This window comes from Conger conger, chromosome 5 (genome assembly GCF_963514075.1).
Source record: "Conger conger chromosome 5, fConCon1.1, whole genome shotgun sequence".
NCBI lineage: Eukaryota > Metazoa > Chordata > Actinopteri > Anguilliformes > Congridae > Conger > Conger conger.
Window position 1 is genome coordinate 58,775,757 of NC_083764.1, and position 12,917 is coordinate 58,788,673.

A 12,917-nucleotide genomic window follows, 5' to 3' on the forward strand; every position below is an offset into this window, starting at 1 on the left:
GAGCGAGTGAGTGCCAGAGAGAGAGAGAGAGAGAGACAGAAAGAGAAAGAGACAGAGAGTGTTGGGAGGGTATGTTTTTGTGTTAGTGAGAGAGTGTGTGTACTGTATGTGTGTTAGAGTGAATGCGTGTTGATACAGCATGTGTTAGAGTATGTGTGTTAGAGTGAATGCGTGTTGGTACAGTATGAGTGTTAGAGTGAATGCCTGTTGGTGCAGTGTGTGTGTTAGAGTATGTGTGTTAGAGTGAATGCCTGTTGGTACAGTGTGTGTGTTAGAGTATGTGTGTTAGAGTGAATGCGTGTTGATACAGCGTGTGTGTTGGAGAGACAGAAGCAGCGGAAGGGGGGTAGAGGCAGGGTTGCCATGCCACCAGGCTGCCGGGCTGTTAGCGCTCTGCTGGTTGTCCGGGGCAGGGGGAGCAGGCTGCTGTTCAATCAGCTCTGCCCTGATTATTTCCCCCATACCCGCCGCTCTATCTCTAATGCACGCTGTTTTGCATTTCAAATCCGGTCTCCCGGGAGACAGGCGAGACGCACTGCTCCATCTGCTGCCGTGTCTGGGCCCGGCTCGGCCCGGCACACGGGGGGGTGGGGGGGTCACCGGGGGAGCCCCTGGGGCAGCTGGAAAGAGCCCCTCCACCTGTAGTCTGTTCTGGAACCTCCCACCCTTTTTCACAGCTAGCTTGGCGCTGTTGAACATTGTCGTTATGTAAGAGACACAGAATCTCATAACACAAGACTCAGGACAATGAATAGATACATATTTGCCATTGCCCGCCGTTCATTTTGCCCCTAAATATCACTGGCAGCTTAAGGAACCTTCGGTCTTAGGTCTACTCATTTTCCTTATTGCCTCAAATTCCCAGAATTGTTGGCTTTGCCGTTTGCCTGTCGGCACAATACTGCTAAAATGGATATACAGTAAATTAAAATTCCACACAGCACCAAAACAAGCTTAGGGTTCAAAGACTACATTATACTGTATAGTCTATTAGCTGAACGTTTGGAGTCTATAGGCTGTATTTTTGCATGTATGATCAAGTGTGGTGGTTAAAGAGCGAGTGATGCATGTAATATGATCCACAGAAAGACTCACAGATGGAGCAGAAGATTCTGGCCTATGTTTGAGGATATGATGACGTTAGCTGGTTAGGAAATCCAGTGAAGTTTTTAATTTCGCGTGTGCCTGGAGCTGTTAAAACATACAGCACACTTTTCACCATGGGGTGCTTGTTATAGCAGTGGTGAGGAGGAACATGTTACATTTAAAATTGTCAGTGGATTTTACCCATTCCGTGTCTCAGAGCATTAGTGATGCGTAGAACACACTGTCCATCTCCCTCTCTGTCTCTCCCCCTCTCTTTCTCTCTCCCTCTGTCTCTCCACCCCTCTCTCTCCCCCTCTATCTCTCTCCGTCTCTCCCTCTCTCCCTCCCTACTTCCCTCTCCCAGCCCGTGACCCACATCCCCCCTCCGCTCCGTCCCACCTGCGGCTCCTAAAGACACAGGCTGCTCACCTCTTCACCCCACGCCTGCGGGTAGCCCCGGGGGCCCGCGGGGTCGGGGGTCAGAGGTCAGAGTGCACCCCAGCGGCCGGGCGGCGAGCGTGTCATCGGCGCCCGGGCGGCGTCGCCGGCCCGGTTCTCCGGGAGGACGCGCCCGTTCCATTTGTCCAGATTAATGGAGCCTGAGATTTGAGGCAGTTACGCGGGGGCGAAGCGGCACCGCTCCTCCCAGCGCATACAAATGCGAGAGGTGACTTCCTCCAGCTCCTCTGCCAAAAACATCCGCTCCCTCAGCCGCGGAGCTGAGGCGGGCACGCCTGCACTCTTACCCTCTCGCCCTTCCCTGACACCCGACAGCGATTACAGCGTCGTATTAAAATTAATTAGGTCGAGAGCTAAAGTTACCGTTTCGTGAAAAACCCGGCTTCGGTTCCCCGCCGACCTGTGGCTACGAGGATGCCGTGCCTCCCCCTTTTCGGGTCTGTTTTCTGCGGGTTTTGTTTTCGAGGATACGTTACTTTCGTGCGAGACGGATGACGACACGTTAATCTCTTAAGTCGTTTTGAAGGTGCGGCGATAAGGTTTCGCCCGGGTGTCAGGGTGCAATTCTGGGCTCCGCCCCTCTGGCACACGAGCACTCCATTGCGCTATGGGAGTTTTATTAATGCCCGCCCGGTTAAGTGAATTAGACCGTCTCATTTGCACGTTCATTCGTCAGACGACCGCAGCGATGCGTCCCGGCCACACCATGACTCGGCGCGGTTTGGCCTCGCCTCCGCGTCCCGTCGCGGGATCAGAGGCGCGCGCGTTCCCCGCTAAATTGCCGTTACGAGAGTTCCTTTCAGGAGGCTTGCCCGGCTACCTCGTCTTCTTCGGCGAGTTGCCACCGTGAATGTTAGCGTTCTGCTCTGAGTGCCCAGCGGGAACTCTTGCATGTGTCTTTTTGCGTAGGCCTGCATGCCAGGGCTCTTCCTGGCTCAAAATAGGGCTTTGGTGGTGACCGTGTGGGACAGGGACTGCAGCTGGCCGGCTTTACTGCCTCTGTCTCACTATATTTAGCCACGGTCAGAATGCGAGGATTGTAAAGTCTTCAGGAGACTCTACTACAATGAATTGAGATTGTACTCAAATTAGCTTGGACCTCGGGCATTTCGATGCAGGAAAAAGCCCTGGCTCGCTCTCTGCGGAAGGGGCACCTGATAAGCTGCTCCGGGAGACGGGTTTGGAAAGCTTTTCCCTCCGTTCCTTTGTTCTGGCGGCGTCTGGCCAGTCGAGGCCCCTTCGGAGTGCTCCACAGTGCTCCTATTTTAGGAGCACGTTCTGCTGAAAAAGGATGTGTACTGTAAGAATAATTTTGGAGCACAGCTACTGATTTGGGTGCATTAGTGTGCTCCTATATTTCTCTAATTCGGAGCCCATGTGGTCCTTGGAAAAAATGTTTTGGCCTTATGGTGATGTCGGTGGTGGTGATACCGGGGGTGGTGGTGGTGGCACCGTGTGTTTGGCGGAACCAGAGCGAGCCTGCATCTTGAGAACGGTGCTCCAGACCTCCTGGATCCAGGTCACCCATTTCTCCAGCTGACAGTCTTTCTGTCCAGATGCTGGGTCCTGACCCGCTTGCTTTCTCCCACCAGTCTGGCATGCTAACAGCTCAGTAAACAGCTCTTTATGACCTTTCAGGTATTTATTGTTTATCGGCCGGTATGAGTCAGCGTCTGTACCTTCCCATTGGAATCATCCTGGAGGATGACCTCTAAAGTGTTGCCGTCTCTGAAGAAAGGCAGGAGTTAATCTGTGTTGCGTGGCGTCATTGTTCCTGGTCTCCAGGCTTGGTTTCCCTTAGAAAGCGGATTGAGGCTGCTTGGAATGCCCGGCACCTCCAGCCCCTTAATTAAAATGGCTGCCGGTGTCCCCCTCGCAGATGGATGCTTTTGATATTTAATTAGCTTAACGTCTCACTTTGCCGAGGGGGGGGGGTGGGGGGGTTCCCATTGTGTCCCTCACACTGAGTTAGCCCTGAATGGAGGTTAAAGGGTTAAAGGGGGGGGGGGGGGGGGAGTCATTAGTGTTTTCCGAGCCCGCCAATGTATTCCAGCTAAACTGATTTGGGGGGTTTCTTTCAAAACGCGAGTCTCTGGAGTGTCATAGCCATCCTTCAATTCTATCACTTCTTCCACTTTCATTTTGTCATTCCCCCCCCCCAGCCCCCAACTGTCTTAACACCGAGCGCCCTGAATGAAATTGCGGCTTAAGACAGCTGGGCCCCTGTAAGACTTTCTGGCACGGAGCGTTTGTCCCCGTCTCGATTGTTCACAAAGCGCTACGAGTCATAAAAATTGCATGGGGGCCTGCTATTTACAATGCGTTTGCTTTTTCGCCACTTTCCTTTCATATTGTCACTTTCCATTAAGTGCATCCCATACATGGATTATAAGCGAATGATTTAATGGGAGCCATTTTGAGCACCGAGCTATTTATGCCGTTCTTGGTGCGGCTGCAGTACCGGTAATGATTTTACAATAAAGTGCGTGGAGTAGCACTTAAATGCCTCTTTCGCTAGCATGTAATATTCCCTCTTACATACTGTATGCGTGGGCGCGTGTGTGTGTATTTGCATGCGGGTACGTGTGGATGTGTGTGTGTGTGTTCGCCTGCCTGTCTATGTGTGTGGATAGAACGATAGATATCTATATACCGTAGATCAACGGATAGACAGACAGAAAGACGGACAGATAGATAAATAATCTTTATGACATGTACCTGTTTGGAATGGCTATAACGTTTGATTTGTGGCCTGATCGAAACAGGCGGCTTTTTTGGGTAATCCCCAGGAGATGACTCTAAACCGTGTAGTTACAGGTCATTTGTACAGTTTCTGGAATGTTCTTCATCAGTTAAACAGGCTGTAACCAGGCGCGGCGTCTGCGCGCCAGCCAGAACTCCGGCAGCTGTTCGGGCCGTTCGCGTCGTCTCGAGTGAAATGACGGGTAGCTTCCGGCTAATCACCGAGTTCCCTTCGCGAGCGCGGTCGTAAATCAGGGGCGTATCAGGGCCGTATCCTACGCGTGCGAAACGCGTCCGTAACGCGGAGCGGAGCGGAGACCAGGCCGGATAACGTCCGCGCGCCACGCGGCGGCCTTCCTCAGCTTGTTATGAGGCGCCGGAGTCGGCCTGGCGAACTGGGAAACGGCAGCCAACACGCCTGGCAGAAAGGAAAAAAAGAACAGCTTTTTACTTCTCTTGATTTTTTAAATGGATTGAGCTTTTATTTCGACCTGTGGAGTAGGAATGAAGTGATTACGTTCCAGGAAAAAAAAATGTAATAAAAAATCAGCCGCACTCGACGTTTTTTTTCATCAGGATAAGGCTAAGTGATTCAAATGTTTCTATATATTGCCTTCATCAGTGGAATGGTATTATGCGCTTATGGCAGTTCGGGTATTGAATACGACTGCCGTTCGAGCGCAACTCCATTTCGGTGATGAAGGCAATCTGCGGAAACGTCTGATCACCTCGTCTCATTTCAAGCAAAAATACGGAGCGTGGATTTTTACTGAATGTATTTACCTTCATAAGTTTCCATGCCGGGCCTCCCGCTGGTCTAACGGTTAGGTGTTTGGCTCGATCGGGTCAATGCTGTGGCTTTCAGTGTTGCTGCCTGCAAGGCACCGGACACTTCCGGGCTCAAAGTTACCTTTATTTCCAAGGAGCGCGCGCTCCTAAGTCGAGAAATTTAGGAGCGCACTAATGCAAACCCAAGTGGTAGACCTGCTCCTAAATTATTCGTCCAGCTAACGCACATCAATTTTCTGGAGCAAAACGCTCCTAAAACGGGTGCTCTGTAGAGCCCTGCATTCCGCTAACTCTCCCCGCGTCTTTTATCTGGACATTACCATGGATACCGGTTACTGTACACTGATTCCCACTCTTCAGCGTGTTTGGGCTTATTCAAATCACAACAGTTCCTCTGTTCACTGGCCAGGGGCGGGGGCGGGCGGCTCCGCGTTTCGTTCGCCCGGAAAACACGGGCCCTTTAAAACGCCGTCGGAAGGGAAGCGGGTGTTTTCAGCGGGGGGGGAAACAGTCTGAGGATCTGCGGTATGCGTGTTAATGAGTAGCTCGCAGAATTGCCACCGTAAACAAGAGAGCAGTAAAGCCATCGGTCATGTGACATTACCTTTTGTGTGTGGAATTTTATGTACTGCGTCAGGGGGTGGGAAAGCGCACCGTTCTCCAAACTTCGGGCCCCGGCCCGGCAGAACAAACTCAATTTGACGCTGGAGTAATTCACTTACCTTCTTTGATAATTTAATTGGATTGGGATCAGCATGTATCTACTCCCGAATTTGTTTTGTTTTTTTTTTTTTTCGGCGGAGGCGAGGGGGGACGGGTGTACTCGGAGAAAAGAGCGCCGGCTGTTTTGTTCTCCGCTGCTGCTGGGGGCCCCCAGCTGCGCCCGCGCTGCAAACAACGTTAGCTCCTTTTGAGTTACGCTTTCCTTCACTTGTATTTACGCCATCGCCAAATTTTGAAATTAGTCAAAACGGTCTCAACGGTACTTTTCTTTTATTTACCATTAAAATAATATAAATGCAATTTTAAGTCTTAACATGAGGCTAAAATGCTTGTTGAGGCCATCTTATTTTTTGTTTATTTAAATGGTAAATGGTAAATGGCAGGCATTTATATAGCGCCTTTATCCAAAGCGTATCCAAAACAATTGATGCTTCTCCATTCACCCATTCGTACACACACACTCGCACACCGACGGCGATTGGCTGCCATGCAAGGCGCCGACCAGCTCGTCAGGAGCATTTGGGGGTTAGGCGTCTTGCTCAGGGACACTTCGACGCAGCCCGGGCGGGGGATCGAACCGGCAACCCTCCGACTGCCAGCTCGTCGGGAGCATTTTGCGCTGTTTGGTAGCCGGGCCTTAACGGCAGCCGTTATCGGCGGACGGAGCCGGCTTTATTGCCCGTCTGCAGGCAGGCCTGTCTCTCCATTGCCCCCTTTGTTTGCAGCGTTGAGCCAAAATGGCCGGAGTGGACGGAAGCGGGCTGTGAGAGAAGCACTCTTTGGGCGAAGGAAGAGCCGCGGCTCACGCTAGGGCCAGGAGCGTCACCTTGACGTCAGCGGCCGTTACCTCGCCCCGCCGCCCCCGTGATGTCACACCGTCGCTCGATTCCTCTTTCCACTCTATAAAGTGGAACGAACTCAAGACTCCTTCCCCCCCGGTTCAGCCTTATGAGTTTAATCACGTCATTAACGCTTAAGCACTTCCACTTAAACCCGGTTTGTTTTAGAAACCTCCTGTTTTCTTTTTTCGCAAGCGAGCGCAGCTTCTTCCCGGTTTGGGCTTTGGGTACCGCCGTCGCCTCTCGCCATAATCGTAAAGAACTTTCCGGATTACCTGCGTTTCCCCCGGGGGGCGGATTGTAAAATTGGATTTGCTTTCGGTCAGCTGTACGGTACCCTCCTCAGGAGCAGGTGACTGCCTCCGCTGTGCCAGCCCAGGGGAGTAGGCACTGGGGCTCTGCCTCACTGCGCTTTATCTGGCCGCGGTAGAGGGGGCTTGAACACTGTGGGGGCCGGGCTGAGGCACGGGGCGGGTGGGGGGGGCTCCGCTCCTCTACCGGGTCTCCAAAGTCCATCAGTTAGCGGGCAGTTCAAATTAAAATTTCTCATCAATTATTCCTCAAAGCTACGCCTCCCCTTGAACGATGGGCAAATTGTGCCACAATCAATTAGCGGCTGAAGTTGGCGCCTAACCCAGATTGATTGGGAAGGGGTTTGCTTGGGGCCGGGGGGCCGGAATGGATGATTTTTCCATTGTGTAACCTGAGCCGTGCGGACAGGCGCAACGTGTCGGCGAGCACGCGGCCCTTCCTGGAGAATCGCAGGTCGATAGGGTTATAAATGAGCTCCCCGCCGCGCCCGGGCCACATGATATTAGTTTCCTTATTTATCAGTCCTGCAGCCCCACAGCTAGATTGGACATCAGCGCGGCGGCCTGTAAACCCACCGATGCTTATGCATGAATATGAGCCCCCGGCATCTCTGCCCCGGTCCCGCAGGACCGAACTCGCCGAAGATTACATTACCCTCGCCCCTTCCCAGACACCCCGGCTTCCGGCTGGCTGATCCCCCCCCCCCCCTCTCCCCACACCACCCTCACCCTCTTCATTGTCATGCTACTCAGAGCCCTGCCGCTCTCCGCTCGCCTGCCAGGGCAAAGCATACCGGCGCTCCCGGACTCTCCGGAGCGGAACGTGCCGTTCCCCCCCCCCCCACCTCCGCCAGGACGCTGCCGGTATCTCCCCTCCGGCAGGGAGGAGCGGATTTGGAGCAGGGGGCCCCCCCCCCCCCTCGGCCCGGGTGCGGGAACGTGCCGCCCCCCCGTTCGGAGTCTGCTCGGGCAGATACGCCTCTATCGGCGAGCCCTGCCGGCTCCTGCAGCAGCAGCCCGCGCGCGCTAATCCGCCCCGGGCACTGCCCGGGCCAGGTGACCGCTCTGTAACTCATCGCAAACCCAGCGCGTACGGCGGACAGAGTCGTTTTGCGTGCGAGAGGTTGCCCGTGAGCGTCGGTTAAAGCTTGGCTTCTGTTGTCCGCGTCGTGAGGAGGGGCTGCTCCGGTCCTGTAGGGCCGCAAGCTCCTCACAGTCCACGCCTCTTGCCCCGGCTCCTAATTGTTTAATTGGAGTCGGTGTTTCGACGGGAAGCCGTCACATACGGCGTTCCAGGTTTGAATGGCTGCAAATTGGGAAATAAGTGGATTTGCCTCTGTGGCATTGTGGGACTGGAGGGCTGGATTTGTCCTTCCCCCGAGCGGTGAGTCACCGTGGCAGCAGGGCTCCAGAACGAGGCTGGGCGGTTCCTCGCGGCGTAACGACGTAAACGTTCTTTCAAAGACTCCCTCCCTCTTAAACACTCGTTTTTATTGGACTTTCTCTCTCTCCGTCCCAGGTAAACCGCGCCGGGCCGCGTTTCCGCTAGCCTTAAGCGCCCTGTAAAAATAAGTCCTGCTGTGGATTAAACACTTTTTGGGGATTTGAATGAAATAAAATTAATTAAAACGAAAGTATCTCAAATGCCATTGACAGCATTCAGGACCTCTCCAGGCATCGCCGTGTCTGAAACGGGAGGTATTTCATTCCGTTAATTGAGTATGTGTCTCTCTTTATATGGGAGTTAAATTCTCCTGCAGATGCAGTCTGGCGTTCGGAGAGCCGTGGGGTGAGCTACATCTGCGCTGTCCTCCGCTTTTCCCATGATTTCCCATTTCGGGAATCCGGTTATATTCTGGAATATGGTTATGCGGTCTTCCCCACATAATGGAGGGTGAGGAGGAAGTGTAGCTGGAATTTAGAAAGTTAAATGACAGCCTGACAGAAAGGAGGGCGGAGGAGAGAACTGGGTCAATAAGGTGGTTGGGCTGAACCTGTGTTATGAGAGCGAGAGGCAAACATAGGCTTGTACACACACTGGGAAAAAAGTCGGTCTCAAGTGTTTCAGTCTTGTAATGAAATCTATTTCTCCTCTCAAATAGAAAACATGTCACTTGTTTTAAGTTACTTTTTGCTTGAAGTGAAATTGTCTTACCCCATTGACATAGCTCTCATGTTTTAGTCTTATTTAGCAAAAGAAGTAATAGAAATAACATTTAAGTCTAAAGTTAAGACAAAAAAATTCTTAAGCCCTTTTTTTTTTTTTTTTTACGGTGCGGAGATCAGCAGAGAAGCCTCTGGCGCCCAGTGACACGCCACTGAAGATTACACACGCTGTTTAGAGCGTGCTGGCTGCACCCTAACCGCCCCGTGTAGCAGCCCCCCGTCGCTGCTGGATAAGATCATACCTGTCCTCTCCGGTTTGTCAGCCAGGGCCCCCGTCAGGCCCGGCCGCGCGCGCCCCCTGCCCCGTCAGCGGGGGGGGCTGTGGGAGAGCTGGGCTGGCTGGCTGATGAGCCATGATGCTCCTGTTTGTGTTCGGCTCTGCAGCTAAGGCCATGGCACGGACGGGGAGGACACGCACGCTATTCATCCACAGCCAGTCCCAGCATGCCTTTCACTCCCCCTGGAAGCGGGAGAAAGACCGAAATCCCTGCCGTAAAATCCAGTCGTGACCGGCTTGAAATGACCAGCTACCAGCTGATGTTCAAAACATGGCTTGGGCCTGGTCAAGCTATGTTGAGTATAGAGCTGGTCTGAACTGGTAAACCAGCTACCAGCTGTTTCAAAACCTAGCTGTTTTTTTTCAGGATTGAACTCAGTCCAATGTGTAAAAAATGATATAGGAGTTAGAAATAGTGTCTCAACAATCCCATCCAAGATTCTGGGGCCGTTGGAGTGAAGGGTAAATGCCTGAAGAGGCATATCTTATCAGGCAGGCGATAGCACCAGCCGATTCGTTAAATCGCGGTTTCGCGTGAACCATAGCATTGTTTCACGTCCCCGCTTCAAACCTGCGACCGGGCCTTCCCAGTAAACGGAGGTAGACTTAGATTATTTCGACTTATTTATTTATCATTCTTCCATGAAGAGTCTTCCTTTTCGCCCTGACTTCTGTCTCGTGCATTTCGGCGCTCGCTGAAAGCCTCCTGGTGTGTGTGTGCACGTCTCCATGCTTCAGAGTTTGTTGTGCGCAGAGTGAAGGTGACACGCGAGCAGGGGTTCCTCGCCCCCTCCGCGAGACGTAGAAACGCCCGAGGCGCTGTTTGTCTTTCTGGAACGTTCTCAAATCTAATTTTACTGTAAGCGCATTATTCCGATACGTTTAAAGGCCACACGCAAAAAAATACGGTGGAGGAACGGAGAGGAGAAACTAGAGTTTGCCTACCCCGGGGGTTAAGTTCTGGAAACTATTTCCTTTATATTCTTTGGAGGGAAAAGCGTTTCGGGCACCAGCAATCTTTCTGTGTGCTGGAGCAGAATGGAGTAGTTTGGACAATCATCAGAGCAGCCGATGACTTCGGCCTGCCTACACGCCTGGCCCTAATGAGGACTGTGCGTTTGCGTGTGGGGGTGCGCGTTTGTGAGTCCACACACGCGTGTTTGTCTGTACGCACGTGTGCGTGTGTCCGTGCGCGTGTATGTTTGCATACGCACGTGTGCGTGTGTGCGTGCGTGTGTATGTTTGCATACGCATGTGTGCGTGTGTCCGTGCGTGTGTATGTTTGCATGCGCATGTGGGTGTGCCTATGTGTGTCTTTCGTGCGTGTGCGTGCGGCAGCGTTCGCGTGTGTGTGCGCGTGTGTGTGCGCGTGTGTGTGCCTATGTGCGCGTGTGTTTGCGTGTGTGTGTGTGTGTGTGTGTGTGCGCGTGTGTGTGTGTGTGCAGAACGGCGAGTTCCAGGTGCATGGTTTCCGTTAATATCCTGGACTCCACTGACAACCCAGGCGGGAGTCATTTCCCCCGGCTGCGGTATTAAAGAGCGCCGTTTCCCCGGAGACCGCCCATTAGGGCGCGGGCGTTGGCACGGACACAAAGCCCCGGCGCTCCCGGCCAGAGGTGCCGGGGAGCTGAATGGAAAAGCAGCGCCGCCGATTTGTTTCGTGTAACGAGGAGTCATTGAGCCTCGGCCTCCGACGACGCCGTTCCGTCAAATCGGCCGGCGGGACGCCCGTGTGGAGGCGCATTTCCCCCCTCCCCGAAAACCGCCCGCTCAAAGGCTTGTGCCCGGTGGGATACGGCACCCGTAGCTTCGCTGAGTGCCCTGGGTGTTGAGTGGTTTACAGGTCTCTCTGTTGGCTGGCTTCCTCCGGGTTATGCAGTGTTCTGCAATGAGTGGCGTTACAAAGGCTCTGAAAACGGGCCCGTTCCGCAAATAACCCCGACTCTCTCTCCCCCTTTCATTCCTACATATTCCGGTTAATTCTTGTGAATTTCCATTAGTTCCCGCGGAGAGTCTCCCCCGCCACCTGAATGTTCCGGAAAGTTCGCGACCCCGACCGCGCCGGCGGTATTTGGCGGTTTGGGAAGAGCTCGCACCTTGCGCCTCCTCGGCGGCGACGCTGACAGCTCCCGGCGGGGAGTTGATTGGGAGCGAGCGCGTGAAAGCGGGCTTAAATGCCATTGTCTCCGGGCCGCTCTCCCCAGGTGTGTGTCAGTCAGCCGCCGGTCCCGGCGCGGCGTGCGTAATTAATCGCGCGGAGACCGACAGAGCTGTGATTGAAAGAGTAATCCTGCTTAATATGCAGGGGGGGCGGAGAGCGCCATCCTCCGTCCCCCGGGGGCCCCCGGCTGCCGCGCGGTAACGACGCCGCGCCGCCGTTTGAGCCCCTGCGGAAGAGGCAATCTCTTAATGGGGCTTTTAGGGAGGGCTGGAGCGCCGGGGCCCCGGGTCTCCCGGGGGGCCCGGTGATGGCAGCTGGGTTTCGGGGCTGGTAGCCTCCCCTCCTCCGTCCCAGTTCGGTAACAAGCTCACCTCCTCACCGTGCGCCGATGAGGGCCTGTCAGCTTATCCGGAATGTTCCACGGGCATGTCGTCAGGCGGAAACGGGGCGAAACTTTGAAGACCTTTATTTAGTTTTACTTTGACTTTATCGGTTTTTTTTTTTGCTGACACTGTTTGTGAATGAACGTGGTCTCCTCTGCGCCTCCTGTCCCCCAGGTGCCAGTCTATGATCCTGTGAGCGCGGAGGAGTCGAGCAGGAGCGTAAGGACCCGAGGGGAGCAGTGCCATCCTGGAACATGGTGCCTAATCATCGCCTGTCAGTGCCCCACCTCCCCATGGGGGCGGCTCTGCTGCTGCTGCTGGCCTGCATGGTGCCGTCCTCCCACGCAGACAGTGAGTACCAGAGTACTGACCGCCCCAACGCACGCTCGCTGTACTCACACACGCTATACTCACTATACTATACACCTACACTATACTCACACTATACTCACATACTCTATACTCACACTATACTCACATACACTATACTCACTATACTATACACCTACACTATACTCACATACACTATACTCGCTATACTCACATACAATATACTCACATACACTATACTCATACGCTATACTCACATACACTATACTCGCTATACTCACATACAATATACTCACATACACTATACTCATACGCTATACTCACATACACTATACTCGCTATACTCACATACAATATACTCACATACACTATACTCACACACGCTATACTCACATACACTATACTCGCTATACTCACATACAATATACTCACATACAATATACTCACACACGCTATACTCACATACACTATACCCACATACACTATACTCACTATACTCACATACACTATACTCACACTATACTCACATACCCTCTGTACACATACACTATACTCACGCACGCTATACTCACACACGCTATACTCACATACACTATACTCACTATACTCACGCACGCTATACTCACACACGCTATACTCACATACACTATA

General features: G+C 53.1%; 1 protein-coding gene across 3 annotated transcripts in view; it reads left to right on the plus strand.

Moving 5' to 3' along the window:
• The window catches only part of LOC133128624 (receptor-type tyrosine-protein phosphatase F), a 235,413-nt gene that overhangs the window by 73,219 nt on the left and 149,277 nt on the right, over nt 1-12,917 (plus strand). For all 3 annotated transcript variants that reach the window (XM_061242300.1, XM_061242299.1, XM_061242301.1), the window contains exon 2: nt 12,111-12,287. In XM_061242300.1, the coding sequence (XP_061098284.1) occupies nt 12,191-12,287 (97 nt within the window). In that variant the 5' untranslated portion in view covers nt 12,111-12,190. The remainder of the gene's footprint in view (nt 1-12,110; nt 12,288-12,917) is intronic.